General features: G+C 42.2%; 2 protein-coding genes and 1 pseudogene across 7 annotated transcripts; 2 read left to right on the plus strand and 1 right to left on the minus strand.

Moving 5' to 3' along the window:
• The first annotated feature begins 23 nt into the window (after positions 1-23).
• LOC124068966 lies at positions 24-6,338 on the plus strand (annotated as a pseudogene).
• A 1,193-nt stretch (positions 6,339-7,531) lies between these two features.
• Positions 7,532-24,027, plus strand: LOC124068961 (immunoglobulin lambda-1 light chain-like). 5 transcript variants are annotated; one of them, XM_046407583.1, is made up of 6 exons: positions 7,532-7,784; positions 7,876-8,201; positions 19,743-19,791; positions 22,472-22,765; positions 22,848-22,922; positions 23,482-24,027. In XM_046407583.1, exons 1-6 carry the CDS (start codon positions 7,742-7,744, stop codon positions 23,628-23,630), a joined length of 936 nt encoding a protein of 311 aa, XP_046263539.1. In that variant the 5' UTR covers positions 7,532-7,741; the 3' UTR covers positions 23,631-24,027. The 5 variants fall into 5 exon arrangements, with proteins under 5 accessions (XP_046263539.1, XP_046263542.1, XP_046263538.1 ...); XM_046407584.1 differs by lacking the exons at positions 7,532-7,784; positions 7,876-8,201 and adding exons at positions 14,191-14,632; positions 14,724-15,046; XM_046407585.1 differs by lacking the exons at positions 7,532-7,784; positions 7,876-8,201 and adding exons at positions 14,191-14,632; positions 14,724-15,041 and having other exon boundaries at positions 19,744-19,791.
• Positions 8,143-19,308, minus strand: LOC124068963. 2 transcript variants are annotated; one of them, XR_006845003.1, is made up of 4 exons: positions 19,108-19,308; positions 18,581-18,671; positions 15,162-17,190; positions 8,143-8,313 (listed from the first exon to the last, which is right to left on the minus strand). XR_006845003.1 is itself a non-coding variant. In XM_046407588.1 (3 exons), the coding sequence occupies exon 3, from the start codon at positions 17,134-17,136 to the stop codon at positions 16,240-16,242; it is 897 nt and encodes a 298-aa protein (XP_046263544.1). In that variant the 5' UTR covers positions 17,137-17,190; positions 18,581-18,671; positions 19,108-19,294; the 3' UTR covers positions 15,033-16,239. The 2 variants fall into 2 exon arrangements, 1 of the variants encoding a protein (XP_046263544.1); XM_046407588.1 differs by lacking the exon at positions 8,143-8,313 and having other exon boundaries at positions 15,033-17,190; positions 19,108-19,294.
• Positions 24,028-24,146: the final 119 nt, after the last annotated feature.

A 24,146-nucleotide genomic window follows, 5' to 3' on the forward strand; every position in this document is an offset into this window, starting at 1 on the left:
AGCCCCTTTTATAACTGTGTCAGTGTGGATGTCAAACTCTACGCTGATGACACTGTTGTTTACACACATGAACGAGTTTGTTTTGTGAGGGGCTGAAACAACACGATTCTGTTGGTCTGATCAGTGATAACAGATGGACCACATGTGATTTAAAAATGAAACAATGTAAATATAATTTACCATAATATATAATTATGACAAATCGCTGTATGTTATTATAAATTATATGAACAAATGTCTTAATTGAATTGAATATGAATGAATGTCTTAAGTTTGTTTGGAAAGTTAATCATAATAAATTAAAGTTAATGTGGAATATGAAAGATCATCATGTACATTCACAAATATGATGTTTTGGTCTTTTTGGTTTATTTGAAACATTTTAGTAATAACATTAATATTAATAATAGAGTGGTGAAATGATGATCATATCATTAATACAGAGTATACATACGAATGAATACACACACACACACAGATTTTTATGTCAACTCTGTAAGTGTGTGTACTCACCTACTTGATTTTTCTTATTCCGTTGTTATTATTATTATTGTTCTCATCTTCCAGTCTGAAATAAGTATTGTATGCATAATAAAAGCATGAACGACATCACATGTAAGTGAGTGTAAATTTCCATAAACTCTTATAATAAAAAAGAAAGACGCACATGTTTGTTCTGTTGTTGAGACTGAATGAGTTTGTCATTTGTCTTGTTTCTGATGTGAAATCCTGGACCAGAGTGAGGAGTTGTAATGACAGCACAGTGAGCTCTGTGGTCACATTAACACCTGTGTACAGTCAGTGATGTGTCAGTGATGTGCAGCAACAGACAGGATGCAGTCCTCCATCTCTATGCTAACCGTGTGCTGCCTGTTGCTCCTCGGCTCCTCCTCCTCTCCCCTTTAAAACCTCCCACTGTGCGGAAAACCACACGGCAGCCCGAGCCGAGCCGTCGATCAATTATCTGTGGGCCGCGGGGGCCGACGGGAGGTCTGAGGACCTGTCAGAAACCACGTGGGCCTCGTCTGATCCGGCAGCTCGTCCTGGTTTGGCCTCGGTTGCATCGGAGCGCCACTTCTCCCCAGGTTCACCAGAGGAAACACCACTGCACAAAATGCTTTTCCTCCCAGCTGCTGCTCTGTGCTGTCTGTGTTCAGGTGAGGGTTTCCAGCCAATCAGGAGCCAACAAAGTCAACCTGGAACAAACGCTGTCACACTAACTTCATCTCTCTGTCTGTTTCTCTACAGCGCTGGCTGCCATGGCAGCACAGCTGACTCAGGACCAGTTATCACTGACCAGGAGAGTCGGTAAAAGCGTCTCCTTCAGCTGTGAGGGAACTGACCAGTGTGACTACAGTTATGTCTACTGGTATCAGAAGAAAGACACAGAAACATTCAGAGTGATTCTTGATATTGACAGGAGGAATGGTGACATAGACTACAGCTACAATCATCCTCAGAAAGATGATTTCTCAGCTGTGAATAAACCAAACGGTTGTGAGTTGGAGATCCAGACAGTTAAGCTCCTTCATTCAGCCACCTACTACTGTGTCTGTTGGATGGATGATCCCCACAGTGAGAGGTGATCCCTGCAGCCTGAACAAAAAGCAGCAGATGAGCAGATGTCAAACAGTGTTTGTGACAGGAAGAGAGCAGTAAACCACAGCTCAGGTTCACATATTTCACCTCCATCTCATAAAAACACACAAACAAACGTGCTCAAAGGTAACACATTTAAGTCTTATTATTAACATATTCATAGAACTTATTTCTGTATTTAAAATAGTCAAAATCCACAATCCAGTGTGTCATGTTATTCTTTAATAAGACACATTTTTATCATCAGTTTTATCTTTTTCTGTTCAGTTGGTTTTCTGTTTTATTTTGTTGTTTCTCTTGCTTAGCTGTTCATTTCCTGTCTTTGTTGTCCTTCCTGTCCTGATTGCTTGCCCCGCCCTGACTGTGCTCACCTGTGTCTGGTCTTCTTTGTCTGTATCTACCTGTGCTCTCCTTGTGTGTGTTGTCAGTTGGTTGGTGTTTGCTGCTTCCTTGTGATCCCTGTGTTCTGTGTTTCCCTGCGTTTGCTTTGCCTTCTGGATTATTCTTTGTTTGGACTCTTTTGTTTGCTTCACCTTCTCCCTCCCGTCAGTGTCTGCACTGTGGGTCGTCCATTTTGTGACTCTGTAACAGTATGAACTGATGAACAGCATGGACCCCACAGACACCACACCAGAAACCAGTCAGCCTCATCAGGCTGCTTCTAATCGAGGAGCCTTCATAGGTCACCACAGTCAAAGTACTCAGACCGTTATTGAAAACAACCAGGAAATCACCTCCCAGATCTCAGACTTGTGTTGATGGCTGTTTCTTCTCTCCAGTTCAGAAGTTTTCCAGCCTACCTCCACCTCTGCCTGCTGATCTCGGGTCAGCTCCAGGCCCTTGGTTGGCTGGTCACAGACCTGCTAGTCTTCAGCCAGTTCCAGTTCCTGAGTGGGATACCCTCCAGCCTGCTTGCCAGTCAGGTAGTCACCAGCTCAGCCCCTCAACCTTCCAGTATGCTAAACCTCAGTGCTCAGCATCCCGGCCTCACTGCTGCTCAGGGCCATGGGGGTCTCACTGCAGTCCAGTGCTGTCAGGGTCCTGGCTGCTTCAGAGCTTCAGCTGCCCAGGAGCATGGAGAGGCTGTTTTCTTTTCTGGACCCCAGTTGGTGGCAAACTACTTCCACAACCCCTCAGTGGTTTGCTCAGTCAGTCAGCTCCTGCATCATCACCAGTCTGTTGGGCGGTTTCAGCAGTGTCGCCACGGGCCTCCAGATCGACCTCCAGAAGGGTTCCATCTTCTTGGGCCCCCAGGCCGTCCACCTGAGGTCTCCTGTTTTCCTGCCCCGGATCATCCAGCTGAGACACTGGTTTTGACAGGCCTCAAGTCAGTAAAACTCTCATCAGCCCCAGAGTCCACAAACAGCAGGTGGCAGAGAGTCTGGGAAGACGTGATGAGTTGAACCTCAGTGAGGGAAAAGCAGAGGAGGTGGTTCAGAGTCGATCAACAGATCAAACACACCCTCACACAGGAAACCAGGGCTTGTTTCCTCAGGTTTCAGTGAATTCAGTTTTCATCACAAGTCAGTTTTATTCATCACTGATCATAAAATGTCCTCAAGGGGCTTTACAGTCTGTACAGCATACAACAGCCTCCATCAGATGAAGAAAGTCTCAGGAGGGACTCCTCTTCCTCAACCACAGTAAATGTACAATAGATTTTGTTATAAAATTAAGTAAAACGTATAGAAAATGAATCAGGGAGTCACGTAACATTCTGGTGTCACATGAAATTGTTGACCAGATGGTGGCGCTAGAGGAAATTTCAGAATCGACAAAGTCAACGAATGAAGTTCATCCTCTGAGGACCAAGAATGTCTGTAGAAAATGTCCCGTCTGTCCATCCGTCCATCCTTTGGTCCAGGTCCAGTCCATGTGGACTAAAGCAGTGGAGCCACAGACATGACCATCCACAGAGCAACACTGCTGCTGTGTCTAAGAAGACAGTAGAAGAAGAGACAGTCATGTTGATATGAACATTAGAGAAACACATGATGGAGCTGAAATCTGATCCTGGTTCATCATGTGGACTCGTTCACCTCAGCTGACACATTCAGCAGCAGGAAGGTTTTTGTATCACTCTGTTTCACTGTGGGGGGATATGTGTACTTGATCTTTGGCTCTGGAACTAAACTGTATGTAACAGGTAAGAATAAACTTTCATGTTCCTTCAGTTGTTTTCTTGAACAAGTAGAAAATGTGTTTTTAATGAGTTTCTGCTGCTTCAGGCTTTACATGTTAGTTTTCTCTTCATTAGTAGAGAATTCTTGCAGCCTGCAGCTGCTGTGACATCAAAAAGCTTCATAACTGCTGAAAAGATGTTTAAATCTCACTGCACAACTGAACTTATTCTTTATTTCTGCTTCAGATGGAACTGATTTATATAGAAAAAGTATCCTGCTGACAACATTACAAATATACAGTATTTGATCACGTCAGTAATTCAGCACCATCTCTTGTTTTTATCAAACAAGATCATTTATGAAATTAAACTTTAACTTTAAACATGTTGTATCGGATAATTAATAAGTAATTCTGATGTAAAATGTTCCTCATGACAGCTGAATTTTATAAGATGGCTCATGTGTCTGTTAGTGAAGTTAAAATTATACATGAAGCCAAACAATCCTTATTATATACATATATGTAATAGAAACATTATGTCATCAGTATTTCAAATATATAAAAGTAAATATATTTAAATCAATATGAATATATGCAGTTTTAACAAGAAATAACTATAATACATTACATGATATTAAGTTATGTGAATATTCTACATTAATTTCCCATCAGACATCAAAACGTTCCTTGTTGATATTAGACTGCAGTCTCATGTTCACATTCACATGTCCAAACATATCACTGCATATGAATAATGTTGTAATGAAGACAGTTTTGTAATTGATAATGTACTGATGTATTGATTAGTTCTGCGGTGGTTAGAATAAAGCGCTAAATGTCTAACTGTATAATATTTGTCACATTATGACACACGGCTGCACAGTGAAATGTAAGTTCATGCTGCACACACACAGAACACACAGATAGTTTAATTTAAAACAGAAGAAAATAAAACCAAAACAAGATATAAAGTTATTTGTCTGCGTCTACACCCAGAATATAATGATGATCCCGCCGCTCTGCGTCCTCTTCCTGTGGCCGTCACACGGCTCACGGCGGCGTTTGGTCCGGCTGGTCGGGCTGCGTGCTCACCAGATGTTGGTTGTGATCGTCTCAGGGTCCGCTGCACTTAATCCAATCCCCACACTTCATTTTGTGACTTTACTGAAAGTTTTGCTGTCACAGGTAACATAAGCTTCAGTAATGGTAGGCGAGAAAAATAACTCAAAACGCAAAACAAAAATGATGCAAAGTTTGAAGGAGCTCCTGACTGCCTGATCTGTAGCCACATCCATTAACATACTGCAGTTATTAAAATGACTTTTATTTAATGTGAAGGAAACTACGACCATTAATTATACAATTTAAATTAATAATAATGTAGTAAAATGATTTTAATAGAGTAGGTCTAGTAGTCAAAATCATGAAATTGTGAAGTTCTATTAAAAGGACTTGTATGTACACCAAAAGAAAGACACGTAGCTGAGGACAGTACATGTGTTGAACTGTGTGCTGTATTGATGAGGAGTTTAGTGACCAGAGTCCATGTAGTTTCCAGGATGAGCCTGAATGCAGTGCAGTGCTGGAAGCTGCTGCTGACTGTGTGAATGTGTGTCTGTGCTGCTTGTTGCTGCTGTCAAACTGCAGATGAGGAGGTAGTGAAGCCCGTGGTGAGCGTGTACCCAGCAGCCCACCTGGACAGGAAGGGCTCCCTGCTGTGTGTGGCCTCACACATGTTTCCTCCTCGGGTCAAGATCTCCTGGAAAAGACGAAGGAAGGCTGAGACTGTGGAGGAGGTCCTGCCTCACGAGGGACATCAGCTGGAGCTCCAAGAGACAGGACGCACCACCGCCATCAGACTGGTTGATCGTGACCCGCACTACACATATAAATATCGTTGCTACGTCGAGCACGAGGGGGGCACAGTGGAGGCCCAAACAGAACAAGGTAATGAAGGCTTGGTGACTGTGTTGAGCAGTGATTCAGCTTCATGTGGAGCAGAGGAGCAGAGGACTGACATTTCTGTTTGACTCCTTTTCTGTTTCAGAGGTTCCTGCTCTTTCATATCTCCAGTCTCAGTGCAGGGTGAAGCTGCTCTGTGTGCTCTACACAGTGCTGATAGTGAAGAGTCTGGTGTACTGCTATGGACTCTCTCTGCTGATGATCCGATGATCAGAAACAAGGGACCGTCCACCAGCTGCACACATGCTGACTGACTGTTTTCTGCTCACCTTTTCTCACCATCAAATCTCAACAATTGATCTCATTCAACGTTTTGATCAGCAGCCACAAATGTCAGTTTTCATGTTTTGTGGTTGGTTGTAAAATTTCTCTTTTTATGGACAGGTCAGATACTGTCATCCTAACAATATAAATACATGTATACACATATTGTTTGCAGTCAGTGAGTGTAAATTCTGTGTACTCGTGTTGCTTACGTGCTGTAGTTTAGTTTGAATTGTGATGTGTGTAATAGTATAAAATAAAACTGTATTGTTATCTGACTGATTATATTTTTCTGTTCTTGTCTTTCTTTTTAATACATTATGCAGAGTGAGGCAGCTTTGTCCAATTCTTTCAGTGTAACAATCTCAATAAAGTGAAAAATCACAGCATCTGTGTTTTGGAAACATCCTTGTTTTTATGGATTTCACTTTGGCAGGGAGCAAACATGAACACACAGCTGTTATGTACAAGTCAGTAGGTGTGGCTGTGCCACCAGGGTCAGTGCTGAGCCCCTTTTATAACTGTGTCAGTGTGGATGTCAAACTCTACGCTGATGACACTGTTGTTTACACACATGAACGAGTTTGTTTTGTGAGGGGCTGAAACAACACGATTCTGTTGGTCTGATCAGTGATAACAGATGGACCACATGTTTTTGTTTCAGTCTGAGAGTCACAGCTTCAAGTCCTCTCATGCTAATTTAAACAATTTGAAGTCAGAAACTTTCTATAAAAGTATTTTTATCAGAAATTTATGAGATGACAGAAGATTTGAGAAACATCAACATTTCAAAAATGTTTTTATTTGCAACAAGAAATTAATTTAAAAATGAAACAATGTATACATAATTTACCATAATATATAATTATGACATATCACTGTATGTTATTATAAATCATATGAACAAATGTCTTAATTCAATTGAATATGAATGAATGTCTTAAGTTTGTTTGGAAAGTTAATCATAACAAATTAAAGTTAATGTGGAATATGAAAGATCAACATGTACATTCACAAATATGATCTTTTTGTCTTTTTTGGTTTATTTGAAAAAATTTAGTAATGACAATCATATTAATAATAGAGTGGTGAAATGATGATCATATCATTAATACAGAGTATACATATGAATGAATACACACACACACACACACACATTTTTATGTCAACTCTGCAAGTGTGTGTACTCACCTACTTGATTTTTTTTATTCCATTTTTCTTATTATTATTGTTCTCATCTTCCAGTCTGAAATAAGTATTGTATGCATAATAAAAGCATGAACGACATCACATGTAAGTGAGTGTAAATTTCCATAAACTCTTATAATAAAAAAGAAAGACGCACATGTTTGTTCTGTTGTTGAGACTGAATGAGTTTGTCATTTGTCTTGTTTCTGATGTGAAATCCTGGACCAGAGTGAGGAGTTGTAATGACAGCACAGTGAGCTCTGTGGTCACATTAACACCTGTGTACAGTCAGTGATGTGTCAGTGATGTGCAGTAACAGACAGGATGCAGTCCTCCATCTCTATGCTAACCGTGTGCTGCCTGTTGCTCCTCGGCTCCTCCTCCTCTCCCCTTTAAAACCTCCCACTGTGCGGAAAACCACACGGCAGCCCGAGCCGAGCCGTCGATCAATTATCTGTGGGCCGCGGGGGCCGACGGGAGGTCTGAGGACCTGTCAGAAACCACGTGGGCCTCGTCTGATCCGGCAGCTCGTCCTGGTTTGGCCTCGGCTGCATCGGAGCGCCACTTCTCCCCAGGTTCACCAGAGGAAACACCACTGCACAAAATGCTTTTCCTCCCAGCTGCTGCTCTGTGCTGTCTGTGTTCAGGTGAGGGTTTCCAGCCAATCAGGAGCCAACAAAGTCAACCTGGAACAAACGCTGTCACACTAACTTCATCTCTCCGTCTGTTTCTCTACAGCGCTGGCTGCCATGGCAGCACAGCTGACTCAGGACCAGTTATCACTGACCAGGAGAGTCGGTCAAAGCGTCTCCTTCAGCTGTGAGGGAACTGACCAGTGTGACTACAGTTATGTCTACTGGTATCAGAAGAAAGACACAGAAACATTCAGAGTGATTCTTGATATACATAGGAGGAATGGTAACATAGACTACAGCTACAATCATCCTCAGAAAGATGATTTCTCAGCTGTGAATAAACCAAACGGTTGTGAGTTGAAGATCCAGACAGTTAATCTCCTTCATTCAGCCACCTACTACTGTGCCTGTGTGAAGAGTGGTGCCCACAGTGAGAAGTGATCCCTGCAGCCTGAACAAAAAGCAGCAGATGAGCAGATGTCAAACAGTGTTTGTGACAGGAAGAGAGCAGTAAACCACAGCTCAGGTTCACATATTTCACCTCCATCTCATAAAAACACACAAACAAACGTGCTCAAAGGTAACACATTTAAGTCTTATTATTAACATATTCATAGAACTTATTTCTGTATTTAAAATAGTCAAAATCCACAATCCAGTGTGTCATGTTATTCTTTAATAAGACACATTTTTATCATCAGTTTTATCTTTTTCTGTTCAGTTGGTTTTCTGTTTTATTTTGTTGTTTCTCTTGCTTAGCTGTTCATTTCCTGTCTTTGTTGTGCTTCCTGTTCTGATTGCTTGCCCCGCCCTGACTGTGCTCACCTGTGTCTGGTCTTCTTTGTCTGTGTCTACCTGTGCTCTCCTTGTGTGTGTTGTCAGTTGGTTGGTGTTTGCTGCTTCCTTGTGATCCCTGTGTTCTGTGTTTCCCTGCGTTTGCTTTGCCTTCTGGATTATTCTTTGTTTGGACTCTTTTGTTTGCTTCACCTTCTCCCTCCCGTCAGTGTCTGCACTGTGGGTCGTCCATTTTGTGACTCTGTAACAGTATGAACTGATGAACAGCATGGACCCCACAGACACCACACCAGAAACCAGTCAGCCTCATCAGGCTGCTTCTAATCGAGGAGCCTTCATAGGTCACCACAGTCAAAGTACTCAGACCGTTATTGAAAACAACCAGGAAATCACCTCCCAGATCTCAGACTTGTGTTGATGGCTGTTTCTTCTCTCCAGTTCAGAAGTTTTCCAGCCTGCCTCCACCTCTGCCTGCTGATCTCGGGTCAGCTCCAGGCCCTTGGTTGGCTGGTCACAGACCTGCTAGTCTTCAGCCAGTTCCAGTTCCTGAGTGGGATACCCTCCAGCCTGCTTGCCAGTCAGGTAGTCACCAGCTCAGCCCCTCAACCTTCCAGTATGCTAAACCTCAGTGCTCAGCATCCCGGCCTCACTGCTGCTCAGGGCCATGGGGGTCTCACTGCAGTCCAGTGCTGTCAGGGTCCTGGCTGCTTCAGAGCTTCAGCTGCCCAGGAGCATGGAGAGGCTGTTTTCTTTTCTGGACCCCAGTTGGTGGCAAACTACTTCCACAACCCCTCAGTGGTTTGCTCAGTCAGTCAGCTCCTGCATCATCACCAGTCTGTTGGGCGGTTTCAGCAGTGTCGCCACGGGCCTCCAGATCGACCTCCAGAAGGGTTCCATCTTCTTGGGCCCCCAGGCCGTCCACCTGAGGTCTCCTGTTTTCCTGCCCCGGATCATCCAGCTGAGACACTGGTTTTGGTTGGACTCCAATCAGTAAAACTCTCATCAGCCCCAGAGTCCACAAACAGCAGGTGGCAGAGAGTCTGGGAAGACGTGATGAGTTGAACCTCAGTGAGGGAAAAGCAGAGGAGGTGGTTCAGAGTCGATCAACAGGTCAAACACACCCTCACACAGGAAACCAGGGCTTGTTTCCTCAGGTTTCAGTGAATTCAGTTTTCATCACAAGTCAGTTTTATTCATCACTGATCATAAAATGTCCTCAAGGGGCTTTACAGTCTGTACAGCATACAACAGCCTCCATCAGATGAAGAAAGTCTCAGGAGGGACTCCTCTTCCTCAACCACAGTAAATGTACAATAGATTTTGTTATAAAATTAAGTCAAACGTGTAGAATATGAATCAGGGAGTCATGTAACATTCTGGTGTCACATGAAAATGTTGACCAGATGGTGGCGCTAGAGGAAATTTCAGAATCGACAAAGTCAACGAATGAAGTTCATCCTCTGAGGACCAAGAATGTCTGTAGAAAATGTCCCGTCTGTCCATCCGTCCATCCTTTGGTCCAGGTCCAGTCCATGTGGACTAAAGCAGTGGAGCCACAGACATGACCATCCACAGAGCAACACTGCTGCTGTGTCTAAGAAGACAGTAGAAGAAGAGACAGTCATGTTGATATGAACATTAGAGAAACACATGATGGAGCTGAAATCTGATCCTGGTTCATCATGTGGACTCGTTCACCTCAGCTGACACATTCAGCAGCAGGAAGGTTTTTGTATCACTCTGTTTCACTGTGGGGGACTGGATCTTTGGCTCTGGAACTAAACTGTATGTAACAGGTAAGAATAAACTTTCATGTTCCTTCAGTTGTTTTCTTGAACAAGTAGAAAATGTGTTTTTAATGAGTTTCTGCTGCTTCAGGCTTTACATGTTAGTTTTCTCTTCATTAGTAGAGAATTCTTGCAGCCTGCAGCTGCTGTGACATCAAAAAGCTTCATAACTGCTGAAAAGATGTTTAAATCTCACTGCACAACTGAACTTATTCTTTATTTCTGCTTCAGATGGAACTGATTTATATAGAAAAAGTATCCTGCTGACAACATTACAAATATACAGTATTTGATCACGTCAGTAATTCAGCACCATCTCTTGTTTTTATCAAACAAGATCATTTATGAAATTAAACTTTAACTTTAAACATGTTGTACCGCATAATTAATAAGTAATTCTGATGTAAAATGTTCCTCATGACAGCTGAATTTTATATGATGGTTCATGTGTCTGTTAGTGAAGTTAAAATTATACATGAAGCCAAGCAGATCCTGAATATTAAAATAAATAGAATGTGTACAGACTCATTTAAATATTTCTGTATATGATATGTGATTATATGTGATAACACACACACACACACACACATATATGCGTATGGGAACACATTTAATAGAAATATTATGTGATCAGCATTTCCAATATATAAAAGTAAATATATTTTACAAAGTACATAACAAAGTAAATATTAATATATGCAATTTTAACAAGAAATAACTATAATACATTATAGTTATTTTACATGATATTAAGTTATGTGAATATTCTACAGTAATTTCCCGTCAGACATCAAAACGTTCCTTGTTGATATTAGACTGCAGTCTCATGTTCACATTCACATGTCCAAACATATCACTGCATATGAATAATGTTGTAATGAAGACAGTTTTGTAATTGATAAAGTACTGATGTATTGATTAGTTCTGTGGTGGTTAGAATAAAGCGCTAAATGTCTAACTGTATAATATTTGTCAGATTATGACACACGGCTGCACAGTGAAATGTAAGTTCATGCTGCACACACACAGAACACACAGATAGTTTAATTTAAAACAGAAGAGAACAAAACCAAAACAAGATATAAAGTTATTTGTCTGCGTCTACACCCAGAATATAATGATGATCCCGCCGCTCTGCGTCCTCTTCCTGTGGCCGTCACACGGCTCACGGCGGCGTTTGGTCCGGCTGGTCGGGCTGCGTGCTCACCAGATGTTGGTTGTGATCGTCTCAGGGTCCGCTGCACTTAATCCAATCCCCACACTTCATTTTGTGACTTTACTGAAAGTTTTGCTGTCACAGGTAACATAAGCTTCAGTCATGGGCCAGTAACGAGCCTGAATGCAGTGCAGTGCTGGAAGCTGCTGCTGACTGTGTGAATGTGTCTGTGCTGCTATCCGATTAAGACTGTGGAGATGACAGTGTTCAGGTACGCTCTGGTAGGTGATACAGGTCACTGTCTGCCAAAACCAGCCAGCTTGTTTCCCCAAGCAGTCACTCTGTTGAACACTCTGAAACAGCCTCCATCCTGACACTGGACTATGACAGTCACAAATGTCCTGCTCATCTACCTCATTTATTTAACCACACAGGATCATTATTATCTGTCTATTCCACAGCATTGCCTTGAACTGTATTTATTTATTTATTTTTAAAAATCTTAGTCTACCTACACTGTCGTTGCACTATTCCACAGATTCACTCTTATTGTAAATATTGTTTTTATTTTTATCTTCCTCTTATTGTATATAGTATATGTTTCTTACTGCTAGGTGTTTGTTTTGTACTTGAGAGCAAAGTCTAACCGGAGTCAAACTTGGCCAATAAAGCTGATTCTGATTCTGATTCTGATGGTTGCTGCTGTCAAACTGCAGATGAGGAGGTAGTGAAGCCCGTGGTGAGCGTGTACCCAGCAGCCCACCTGGACAGGAAGGGCTCCCTGCTGTGTGTGGCCTCACACATGTTTCCTCCTCGGGTCAAGATCTCCTGGAAAAGACGAAGGAAGGCTGAGACTGTGGAGGAGGTCCTGCCTCATGAGGGAGAGCAGCTGAAACTCAAAGAGTCGGGATGCACTGCCAGCATCAGACTGGTTGATCGTGACCCGCACTACACATATAAATATCGTTGCTATGTCGAGCACGAGGGGGGCACAGTGGAGGCCCAAACAGAACAAGGTAATGAAGGCTTGGTGACTGTGTTGAGCAGTGATTCAGCTTCATGTGGAGCAGAGGAGCAGAGGAGCAGAGGACTGACATTTCTGTTTGACTCCTTTTCTGTTTCAGAGGTTCCTGCTCTTTCATATCTCCAGTCTCAGTGCAGGGTGAAGCTGCTCTGTGTGCTCTACACAGTGCTGATAGTGAAGAGTCTGGTGTACTGCTGTGGACTCTCTCTGCTGATGATCCGATGATCAGAAACAAGGGACCGTCCACCAGCTGCACACATGCTGACTGACTGTTTTCTGCTCACCTTTTCTCACCATCAAATCTCAACAATTGATCTCATTCAACGTTTTGATCAGCAGCCACAAATGTCAGTTTTCATGTTTTGTGGTTGGTTGTAAAATTTCTCTTTTTATGGACAGGTCAGATACTGTCATCCTAACAATATAAATACATGTATACACATATTGTTTGCAGTGAGTCTAAATTTTATGTAATCGTGTTGTTTACGTGCTGTAGTTTAGTTTGAATTGTGACGTGTGTTATAATATAAAATAAAGCTGAATTGTTATCTGACTGATTATATTTTTCTGTTCTTGTCTTTCTTTTTAATACATTATGCAGAATGAGGCAGCTTTATCCAATTCTTTCAGTGTAACAATCTCAATAAAGTGAAAAATCACAGCGTCTGTGTTTTGGAAACATCCTTGTTTTTATGGATTTCACTTTGGCAGGGAGCAAACATGAACACATAGCTGTTATGTACAAGTCAGTAGGTGTGGCTGTGCCACCAGGGTCAGTGCTGAGCCCCTTTTATAACTGTGTCAGTGTGGATGTCAAACTCTACGCTGATGACACTGTTGTTTACACACATGAACGAGTTTGTTTTGTGAGGGGCTGAAACAACACGATTCTGTTGGTCTGATCAGTGATAACAGATGGACCACATGTTTTTGTTTCAGTCTGAGAGTCACAGCTTCAAGTCCTCTCATGCTAATTTAAACAATTTGAAGGCAGAAACTTTCTATAAAAGTGTGTTTTTCTTAGAAATTTATGAGACGACAGAACATCAACATTTCAAAAATGTTTTTATTTGCAACAAGAAATTAATTTAAAAATGAAACAATGTATACATAATTTATCATAATATATAATTATGACATATCACTGTATGTTATTATAAATCATATGAACAAATGTCTTAATTCAATTGAATATGAATGAATGTCTTAAGTTTGTTTGGAAAGTTAATCATAACAAATTAAAGTTAATGTGGAATATGAAAGATCAACATGTACATTCACAAATATGATCTTTTTGTCTTTTTTGGTTTATTTGAAAAAATTTAGTAATGACAATAATATTAATAATAGAGTGGTGAAATGATGATCATATCATTAATACAGAGTATACATACAAATGAATACACACACACACACACACATTTTTATGTCAACTCTGCAAGTGTGTGTACTCACCTACTTGATTTTTTTTATTCCATTTTTCTTATTATTATTGTTCTCATCTTCCAGTCTGAAATAAGTATTGTATGCATAATAAAAGCATGAACGACATCACATGTAGTGAGTGTAAATTTCCATAAATTCTTATAATAAAAAAGAAAGACGCACATGTTTGTTCTGTTGTTGAGACTGAATGAGTTTGTCATTTGTCTTGTTTCTGATGTGAAATCCTGGACCAGAGTGAGGAGTTGTAATGACAGCACAGTGAGCTCTGTGGTCACATTAACACCTGTGTACAGTCAGTGATGTGTCAGTGATGTGCAGCAACAGACAGGATGCAGTCCTCCATCTCTATGCTAACCGTGTGCTGCCTGTTGCTCCTCGGCTCCTCCTCCTCTCCCCTTTAAAACCTCCCACTGTGCGGAAAACCACACGGCAGCCCGAGCCGAGCCGTCGATCAATTATCTGTGGGCCGTGGGGGCCGACGGGAGGTCTGAGGACCTGTTAGAAACCACGTGGGCCTCGTCTGATCCGGCAGCTCGTCCTGGTTTGGCCTCGGCTGCATCGGAGCGCCACTTCTCCCCAGGTTCACCAGAGGAAACACCACTGCACAAAATGCTTTTCCTCCCAGCTGCTGCTCTGTGCTGTCTGTGTTCAGGTGAGGGTTTCCAGCCAATCAGGAGCCAACAAAGTCAACCTGGAACAAACGCTGTCACACTAACTTCATCTCTCTGTCTGTTTCTCTACAGCGCTGGCTGCCATGGCAGCACAGCTGACTCAGGACCAGTTATCACTGACCAGGAGAGTCGGAAAAAGCGTCTCCTTCAGCTGTGAAGGAACTGGCCAGTGTTACAATGATTATGTGTTCTGGTATCAGAAGAAAGACACAGAAACATTCAGGAGGATTCTCCGTCTTAGCAGGAGTGGTTGTAGCATAGAGCACAGGTTCGATCATCCTCAGAAAAATGATTTCTCAGTTGTGAGAGAACAGAACGGCTGTGAGTTGAAGATCCAGACAGTTAAGCTCCTTCATTCAGCCACCTACTACTGTGCCTGTTGGAAGAGTGGTGCCCACAGTGAGAAGTGATCCCTGCAGCCTGAACAAAAAGCAGCAGATGAGCAGATGTCAAACAGTGTTTGTGACAGGAAGAGAGCAGTAAACCACAGCTCAGGTTCACATATTTCACCTCCATCTCAGCCAGAGTCACAAACCCTGAACTGAACTGACGGATTGATTTCATATCAGATTTATTCTGCTTTGATCAGATGTTCCAGCAGCTTTGCTGTTGTTTCAGATTAAAGGCTAAAATAACAAACACATTTGATTCTTTCAAAGTAACAAGCCGACACTCCAGATGAAGATTAAAATGTTTCTCATGGCACAGTCATGTTATTCTTTAATAAGACGCATTTTTGTCATCATTCTTTTTGAGATTAACAAGTTTTATTTTCATTATTTGAACCATACAATAACATACAAACCCCTCCCAAGCCACCACCATTCATGCTGATCTCTGGTTGCCAACAACTACCACTGTGCTTCTTCATGTACAGCCATTACACCAGTTGCATCAGTGTAAGCGAAACATAGAAAATATGTTTATGTTTATGTAAATATGTTCATAGAAATACTATAGCACAAAAAAAACAGGAATACCTCCAATATTGTATGTGTATATATATATAAAATATATAATATAAAGTAAGCTCTTAATTAAATAGATATTTGGTCAATTAAAAATAACTAAATGAAAATAAGAAGAAGCACTGTTATATATTTATCCAAATAACTAAAATTTTCATCTCTCCACTATGTGACCCCTCTCAGGAGTCCTTTAAAAGTTTTAAGTATTTGCCCCACTTTGCGTCATACTGATCCAATCTACCCACATGATGTCAGATGCTGAAGGGGAGGCAGGGGGGTGTGCAGGGTAAAGTCTGTGGCAGGAGGCAGAGGGGGAGGAGGGGCAGAGCAGGGAGGGAGCTGAGCCTCCTGACCGCTTGGTGGATGAAACTGTCCTTAAGCCTGCTGGTTTTGGCCCAGAGACTCTGCAGTCTCCTCCTCTGAGGCAGCAGGCTGAAGAGGCTGTGAGATGGGTGGGTGGGGTCACCTGCAATCCTGATGGCTTTACGGGTGAGTCGGGTGTTGTAGATGTCCAGAAGGGAGGGAGACACCAATGATCCTCTCAGCTGCTGTCATGATGCGCTGCAGAGTCTTGTGGCAGGACACGGTGCAGGCGCCGTACCACACGGTGATGCAGCTGGTCAGGATGCTCTTGATGGTGCCTCTGTACATGATGGGGGCTTTTTTGGCCAGTGATGGTGTTGTTGCTCCACGACAAGTCTTTGGAGATGTGCACACCCAGGAGCTTGGTGCTGTTCACCCTCTCCACTGCAGCACCGTTGATGGTTGATGGTCAGAGGAGCATGCTGGGTGTGCAGTCTCCTGAAGTCCACAACAATCTCCTTCATCTTCTCCAGGCAGAGATTGTTGTCTTTGCACCACACGGCCAGGCGGCTCACCACACTCCTGTAGATTGTCTCATTATCGTTGTCAATCAGACCTACCACAATCGTGTCATCCGCAAACTTGATGAAGAGGTTGGAGCTGAATGTTGGTGTGCAGTCGTGGGTCATCAGGGTGAAGAGGTGGGGGCTCAGCACACATCCTTGGGGGCCCTCTGTGTTCAGCGTGATGGTGCTGAAGGTGTTGCTGCCGACCCAAACCGCCTGTGGTCTCCCCGTCAGGAAGTCCAGCAGCCAGTTGCACAGAGAGGTGTTGAGCCCCAGCTGGTCCAGTTTGTGAATGAGCTGCTGAGGGATGATTGTATTGAATGCTGAGGTGAAGTCTATGAACAGCATTCTAACGTGTGAGTCTCTTGTCTCCAAATGGGTGAGGATTGAGTGGAAGGCAGTGGAGATGGGATCATCGGTCGAGCGGTTGGACCGATACACAAACTGGAAAGGGTCCAGGGTGAGGAGGGAAGACTTGATGTGCTGCATGACTAGCCGCTCGAAGCACTTCATAAGGGTGGGAGTCAGTGCCACCAGGCGGAAGTCATTGAAGCAGGAGGGAGACGACTTCATCGGGATGATGGTGGTGGCTTTGTGGCAGGAGGGGACAACAGCCCAGTGAGGTGTTGAAGATGTCCATGAAGACATCTGTGAGTTCCTCGGCACAGTCTCTCAGAACACGACCAGTCTCTCACACCCTACCTGGAAAACAGTAACCAGTTTTTATTGTTGTAGTGTACCGCACTCCTGGCCCATACTCTGAATTTCTACTGGAATTTTCAGAGTTCCTATCGAGTGTCGTCCTTAAAACTAATAAAGGAATTATTATGGGCGATTTCAACATCCACGTGGATGATGGTAATGATAGCCTTTGTGCAGCATTTATCTCTCTATTAGTGTGTGTCGGTGAGGAGAAAAGGCGATTTCAAAATAAGTGGACAAACGCGTACTTTGTCGTACCTCACAGGTCGGATAAAGTCATGTGCCTGATCCGCAAGCAGGTTAACGCAGTGCTCAAAGACTTCAATATAAATCGCCACTATGTTACAAATCAGCTATGACAAATTCACAGATGATGAGCGCACCAGTAAGAGCAACTGAAAAGAGGCTACACTGCACAGCAGTCAATGCTCACAACTCTGGCCAAACCCGGTGAAGCTGTGACAGAGGCTAGCTACGTGGTAGCTCGAGAAATAGCCAAGAAAGACAGGTGCAGTGTCGCTGCTCTCTGAGAAAGTGGCCAACAACGGAGGTGAGAAACCAATCAGTTATCACTGTATAATACACCAAGAACACCAGCGAGGGCCGCTGCTCAAACACTTGAAATGAAACATGTCATGGACATTGTTGTGAAGACAGTTAATTTCCTGAAGTCCAGAGGTCTGAATCACCGCCAATTCAAGACTTTTTTGGAGCAATCAGAGATGGATTTTGGTGACGTCATATACTTCAGTGCAGTCAGGTGGCTGAGCAGAGGTGCCACAATGAAGCGTTTTTTTAACCTGAGGAAAGAAATAAGAGAGTTCATGGAGTCAAAAGGACAAGATGTGACACAGTTAAGTGACACTAAATGGCTCTGTGACCTCACGCTCCTTGTTGACCTGAATACTTGTCTCAGCGATCTCAATGTGAAGCTGCAGGGCCATAGGAAGCTCATTTCCACACTATTTGACAACGTCAAAGCTTTCCAGTGAAAACTTCAACTGCTGCAGGGACAGCTCAAGAAGGGAGATCTAACCCATTTTCCCGCCTGCAAGGCGCTGGTAGCTGACACAGACACAGATGGGTGCCACGTTTTATGTGACCTGCGTTCAGACAAGAACCATAACCTCATCAAAAACTCAGAGAGGATTTCGACCATCTCTTCTCTGACTTCAGGGACCACGACAAGTCATTCAGCCTCTTCCAAAATCCTTTCTCATGTGTCCCTGAGGAAGAGCCTGGAGAAATGCAGTTTGAGCTCATCGACCTGCAGGAGAGCTCCGAGGCTCAGAAGAACCTCATCGAGCTCTACAAAGGACTTTCCCCATCCACATACCCTGCACTTCGCCAGCATGTCATCACAATAGGCTCTTTATTCAGAAGCACATACATTTGTGAGAAGACCTTCTCCACCATGGCCATCAACAAATCCAAGCTGAGATCCAGACTGACAGATGGCCATCTACATGATGTCCTTCGTACTGCAACGACAGAGATGGAGCCAGACATCAGAGGAATCGTGGCCAAGCGAAAACAGCACCACAAACCACATGCCAATAAATAACGGTATGTTAAACTAGTAACAGTGTGACTTCATGACAAGCTTATTGATGATAGGCAATGATAGATATTGATGATGATGACAACTTGTTCGGTAAGCTTCTATTTTAAAAGTCTCTCTCTCTCCCCCTCCCGCTCTGTGTGTCTCTGTCTGTCTGTGTCTGTCTCTGCAGGTTTTCCTGTGGTGCTTTTGTAGCTGGAATTGCGAATTGCTTTTTGTTCTTGTGCTTTTTTTATGTTCCTAAATTGGCCCTCAGCTACCAAAACTTTGAGAGCCCCTGGTCTAAACATAGAAAACACACTTTCATCAAGTAACATACAAAATTAAATGTTGTTTGGATTATATCAAACTCGTACCCGTTTTCTGTTAGTTTGAGTCCTTCTGTCAGTCCATGAAATGAAATGAAATCCAAAACGGTCTTCAATCCAAGAGAAAGGAAATAGTTCACACTGCAGCCCTGGCCGTCTCAGCCCACGACTCTCACAGGGTCGCTATCGTAACTCACCCGAAATGTCGTAAAAAGTGTCATAGGGTGCCGTCCTAACCCTTAAAGGGCACTACACCCCAAATAATACAAACAAATACAATACAAACAATAATAATACACTTACAGTAACTCAGTAGCTGGAATTACAGCTGGCTTACAGCTTAGAGGAAAATTCAGAATCGACAAAGTCAAAGAATGAAGTTCATCCTCTGAGGACCAAGAATGTCTGTAGAAAATGTCCCGTCTGTCCATCCGTCCATCCTTTGGTCCAGGTCCAGTCCATGTGGACTAAAGCAGTGGAGCCACAGACATGACCATCCACAGAGCAACACTGCTGCTGTGTCTAAGAAGACAGTAGAAGAAGAGACAGTCATGTTGATATGAACATTAGAGAAACACATGATGGAGCTGAAATCTGATCCTGGTTCATCATGTGGACTCGTTCACCTCAGCTGACACATTCAGCAGCAGGAAGGTTTTTGTATCACTCTGTTTCACTGTGGGGGATATTGGTACTTGATCTTTGGCTCTGGAACTAAACTGTATGTAACAGGTAAGAATAAACTTTCATGTTCCTTCAGTTGCTTTCTTGAACAAGTAGAAAATGTGTTTTTAATGAGTTTCTGCTGCTTCAGGCTTTACATGTTAGTTTTCTCTTCATTAGTAGAGAATTCTTGCAGCCTGCAGCTGCTGTGACATCAAAAAGCTTCATAACTGCTGAAAAGATGTTTAAATCTCACTGCACAACTGAACTTATTCTTTATTTCTGCTTCAGATGGAACTGATTTATATAGAAAAAGTATCCTGCTGACAACATTACAAATATACAGTATTTGATCACGTCAGTAATTCAGCACCATCTCTTGTTTTTATCAAACAAGATCATTTATGAAATTAAACAGAATTGAATTTGTGTCAGAATATACAAAAGAATAAAACTTTAGACACGTTGTGTCGGATAATTAATAAGTAATTCTGATGTAAAATGTTCCTCATGACAGCTGAATTTTATAAGATGGCTCATGTGTCTGTTAGTGAAGTTAAAATTATACATGAAGCCAAACAATATACTTGATTATATATGATAACACACATTCATATATGTGTATGGGAACATTTTAATAGAAACATTATGTCATCAGTATTTCAAATTTATAAAAGTAAATACATTTAAATCAATATGAATATATGCAGTTTTAACAAGAAATAACTATAATACATTACATGATATTAAGTTATGTGATGATTCTACGGTAATTTCCCGTCAGACGTAGATAAAGTCATTTGTTAATATGAGACAGCATTCTTATATTCGGTTCACATGTCCAAACATATCACTGCATATGAATAATGTTGTAATGAAGATAATTTTGTAATTGATAATGTACTGATGTATTGATTAGTTCTTCAGTGGTTAGAGTAAAGCGCTAAATGTCTAACTGTTTTATATTAGAACATACAAACAGTTTAATTTAAAACAGAAAAAAATAAAACTAAAACAAGATATAAAATTATTTGTCTGCGTCTACACCCAAAAGATAAAAATGATCCCGCCGCTCTGCGTCCTCTTCCTGTGGCCGTCACACGGCTCACGGCGGCGTTTGGTTGTATTTAATGTAAAGGTAAATATGGCCTTTATTATACAATGTAAATTTACACTAATATGGTAAAATGATTTTCTACTTTCTGATGGGATCAATTAGATCATATTTTGTTATTATTTGTAGTAGTTGTAAAAATGATAATGACCTTTATTTAAATAGCAATTTATATTACGTAGTGTTTCACAAAAACAACAGAATAAAACAGATAAGTCATAAAATCATCTAAATAAGTAACAGGAAGCGTACAAACAAGAAGACAGGTGAAACAGGACAAACAAACAAACAAACTCATAAAAACATTAAAACCAAGTGACTTCAGGAGAGGCTCTCTGATAAAAGTATGTTTTAATAAAGGAGTCAAAAAGTGTCTCTGACTCAGCTGACCTGATCTGTTTGAACGGGTCGTTCCAGAGTCTTGAAAGTAGTAAAAACTTAAAATCAATTCTAAAACACACTTGGAGCCAGTGTAAAGAAACTAAAGTGGGAGTTAAGTGATCCCATGTCTTGCTCCATTTTAAAAGCCCAGCAGGTGAGCTTTGTTTTCGGTACAAAGACATCAAAATCTGGATGTGCTACAATCCGGACATGATGAGAAAAAAGCATGTTAAAAAGGACTCTGTGTCCATAAAAGTTATGATATGATATGAATATAAGATGATACAAGCAAACTTTGTGCTGTGCTGCTCAAAACTTAACTTACAGTGAAAGCAGATGCCAAGACTGGTTGCAACCGGCTGATAAAAGGGAACCAGAAGATGGCAGGATTTGATTTGTGCTGCGACACAACGACAGCTCCTTTGTCAGAGTTGCTCGGACTGTTCTTTTGTCTTCATGGGGTAATTGTTGGAAATACACCAACTGGATTACTGATTAACCAGTGACTGGACCTTCCAGACACAAGTGTCTTTATACTACAATCACTTGAGACACATTCACAGCACTCATCTGAATTAGGTCAGTCACTTTAAAGGGGGTGAATATTTATACAATAACTTATAGTATATTGTATATCTTTAATTCACTGACCCAGTGTAAAACTGTGCCAGATGTCCCCACCAAGAGCCTCAGTCTGCACAACAGGATGTTGTGATCAATAGTGTCAAAGCCTGCAAGAACTGAGCACATGACATCATCAGTCACCATTAAAACATCATTGGTCACCTTTGGCAGGCAGTCTCAGTGATGTGAAACCAGAATAAAATATTGTTACATTGCAGTGCTGGCAGAAGTTGCTTCGACACAATTTAGTTAACTTGGAGATCCAGACCAGACCAGGCAACCAGACCAGGTTGATTTTTAGCAGCGCATTCACACATGCAGTTGTAAAATAATCAGGAACACAAACATTCGATTGTTAAAAATGAAAAGCAAGCAGAGCAAAACAGAATCAACAACTTTCAATAAAACTCTGTTGGTGTCACATCAAGGGGGCTGGAAGAAACTCTCACAGAGTCTCACAGAAGCTCCCCACTTTATCAGTAAAGTAAGATGAAAACGTTTGAGAATCCAGATCACTTTAGCCTTAAATCAAAGTTTCCAGGATGAGCCTGAATGCAGCGCAGTGCTGGAAGCTGCTGCTGACTGTGTGAATGTGTGTCTGTGCTGCTTGTTGCTGCTGTCAAACTGCAGATGAGGAGGTAGTGAAGCCCGTGGTGAGCGTGTACCCAGCAGCCCACCTGGACAGGAAGGGCTCCCTGCTGTGTGTGGCCTCACACATGTTTCCTCCTCGGGTCAAGATCTCCTGGAAAAGACGACAGAAGAACGAGACTGTGGAGGAGTTCCTGTCTCATGAGGGAGAGCAGCTGGAGCTCCCAGAGTCGGGACGCACCACCGCCGTCAGACTGGTTGACGATCTGGACACATATAAATACCGCTGCTACGTCGAGCACGAGGGGGGCACAGTGGAGGCCCAAACAGAACAAGGTAATGAAGGTAATGAATCAGCTTCATGTGGAGCAGAGGAGCAGAGGACTGACATTTCTGTTTGACTCCTTTTCTGTTTCAGAGCTTCCTGCTCCAGAAGCTTCCTGTCCTCCAGAGAGAGAGCCACCAGACCTGGCAGTTGTGCAGCAAGCTGAGTGTAAGAACACCTGGTGCCTCTCTGCATGGACAGCTCCAATGTTCTGCTGCAGTCTGCTCACTGAAGCATTTAAACATCATCATGTTAGAGTCCAGCAGCACAACTGATCCCAGTCAGAGAGCTTTCACTCCACAGTCTGACACACAACACGTTTTACAGTTACACTTGACTACGCTTTGGCCTTTGAGGGGATATGAAACTCTAAAGCTCGACTTTACTAAATGTTGCTGTATTAAGAATGAATGTAATGACTGGGTGTAGTGAAGTGAAGGCTGCCTCTGGTAGTTTTGATCAAACAGAAGACCAGATGCTCTTTAAGATAACTAAACAGCTTGTCGGGTTCCTGACTTGTTGTACCTAATCAGGGCCTTTGAGCTTTCATTCAGACTGCAGTCGATTCCTGCCTTCATGTGAGGCTGGTTGTCCGATCTTTGAAAAGTCCAAGTTTTACTGATGAATATCTGATGATGTTCTGCTGACATTCACACATCTGAACAGACTGAAACAGTGTGGAGAAAACTGACCTGTCTGTCTGTCTGTCTGTCTGTCTGTCTGTCAGTGTCCTTCCAGTCTCAGTGCAGGGTGAAGCTGCTCTGTGTGCTCTACACAGTGCTGATAGTGAAGAGTCTGGTGTACTGCTATGGACTCTCTCTGCTGATGATCCTCAGAAACAAGGGACCGTCCACCAGCTGCACACATGCTGACTGACTGTTTTCTGCTCACCTTTTCTCACCATCAAATCTCAACAATTGATCTCATTCAACGTTTTGATCAGCAGACACAAATGTCAGTTTTCATGTTTTGTGGTTGGTTGTAAAATCTCTTTTTATGGACAGTTCAGAAACTGTCATCCTAACAATATAAATACATGTATACACATATTGTTTGCAGTCAGTGAGTGTAAATTCTGTGTAATCGTGTTGTTTTCATGCTGTAGTTTAGTTTGAATTGTGACGTGTGTAATAGTATAAAATAAAACTGAATTGTTATCTGACTGATTATATTTTTCTGTTCTTGTGTTTCTTTTTAATACATTATGCAGAGTGAGGCAGTTTTATCCAATTCTTTCAGTGTAACAATCTCAATAAAGTGAAAAATCACAGCGTCTGTGTTTTGGAAACATCCTTGTTTTTATGGATTTCACTTTGGCAGGGAGCAAACATGAACACATAGCTGTTATGTACAAGTCAGTAGGTGTGGCTGTGCCACCAGGGTCAGTGCTGA

This window comes from Scatophagus argus, chromosome 13 (genome assembly GCF_020382885.2).
Source record: "Scatophagus argus isolate fScaArg1 chromosome 13, fScaArg1.pri, whole genome shotgun sequence".
In the NCBI taxonomy this organism is placed as follows: domain Eukaryota; kingdom Metazoa; phylum Chordata; class Actinopteri; family Scatophagidae; genus Scatophagus; species Scatophagus argus.

Coding starts and splice junctions, on each gene's coding strand:
- LOC124068961 (XM_046407582.1), top strand. CDS start 7,742: ATGCTTTTCCTCCCAGCTGCTGCTCTGTGCTGTCTGTGTTCAG. Junction 7,785..7,875: donor TCTGTGCTGTCTGTGTTCAG/GTGAGGGTTTCC, acceptor GTTTCTCTACAG/CGCTGGCTGCCATGGCAGCA. Junction 8,199..10,320: donor CCTGTGTGAAGAGTGGTGCC/CACAGTGAGAAG, acceptor TGTTTCACTGTG/GGGGACTGGATCTTTGGCTC.
- LOC124068963 (XM_046407588.1), bottom strand. CDS start 17,136: ATGTCTTCATGGACATCTTCAACACCTCACTGGGCTGTTGTCCCCTCC.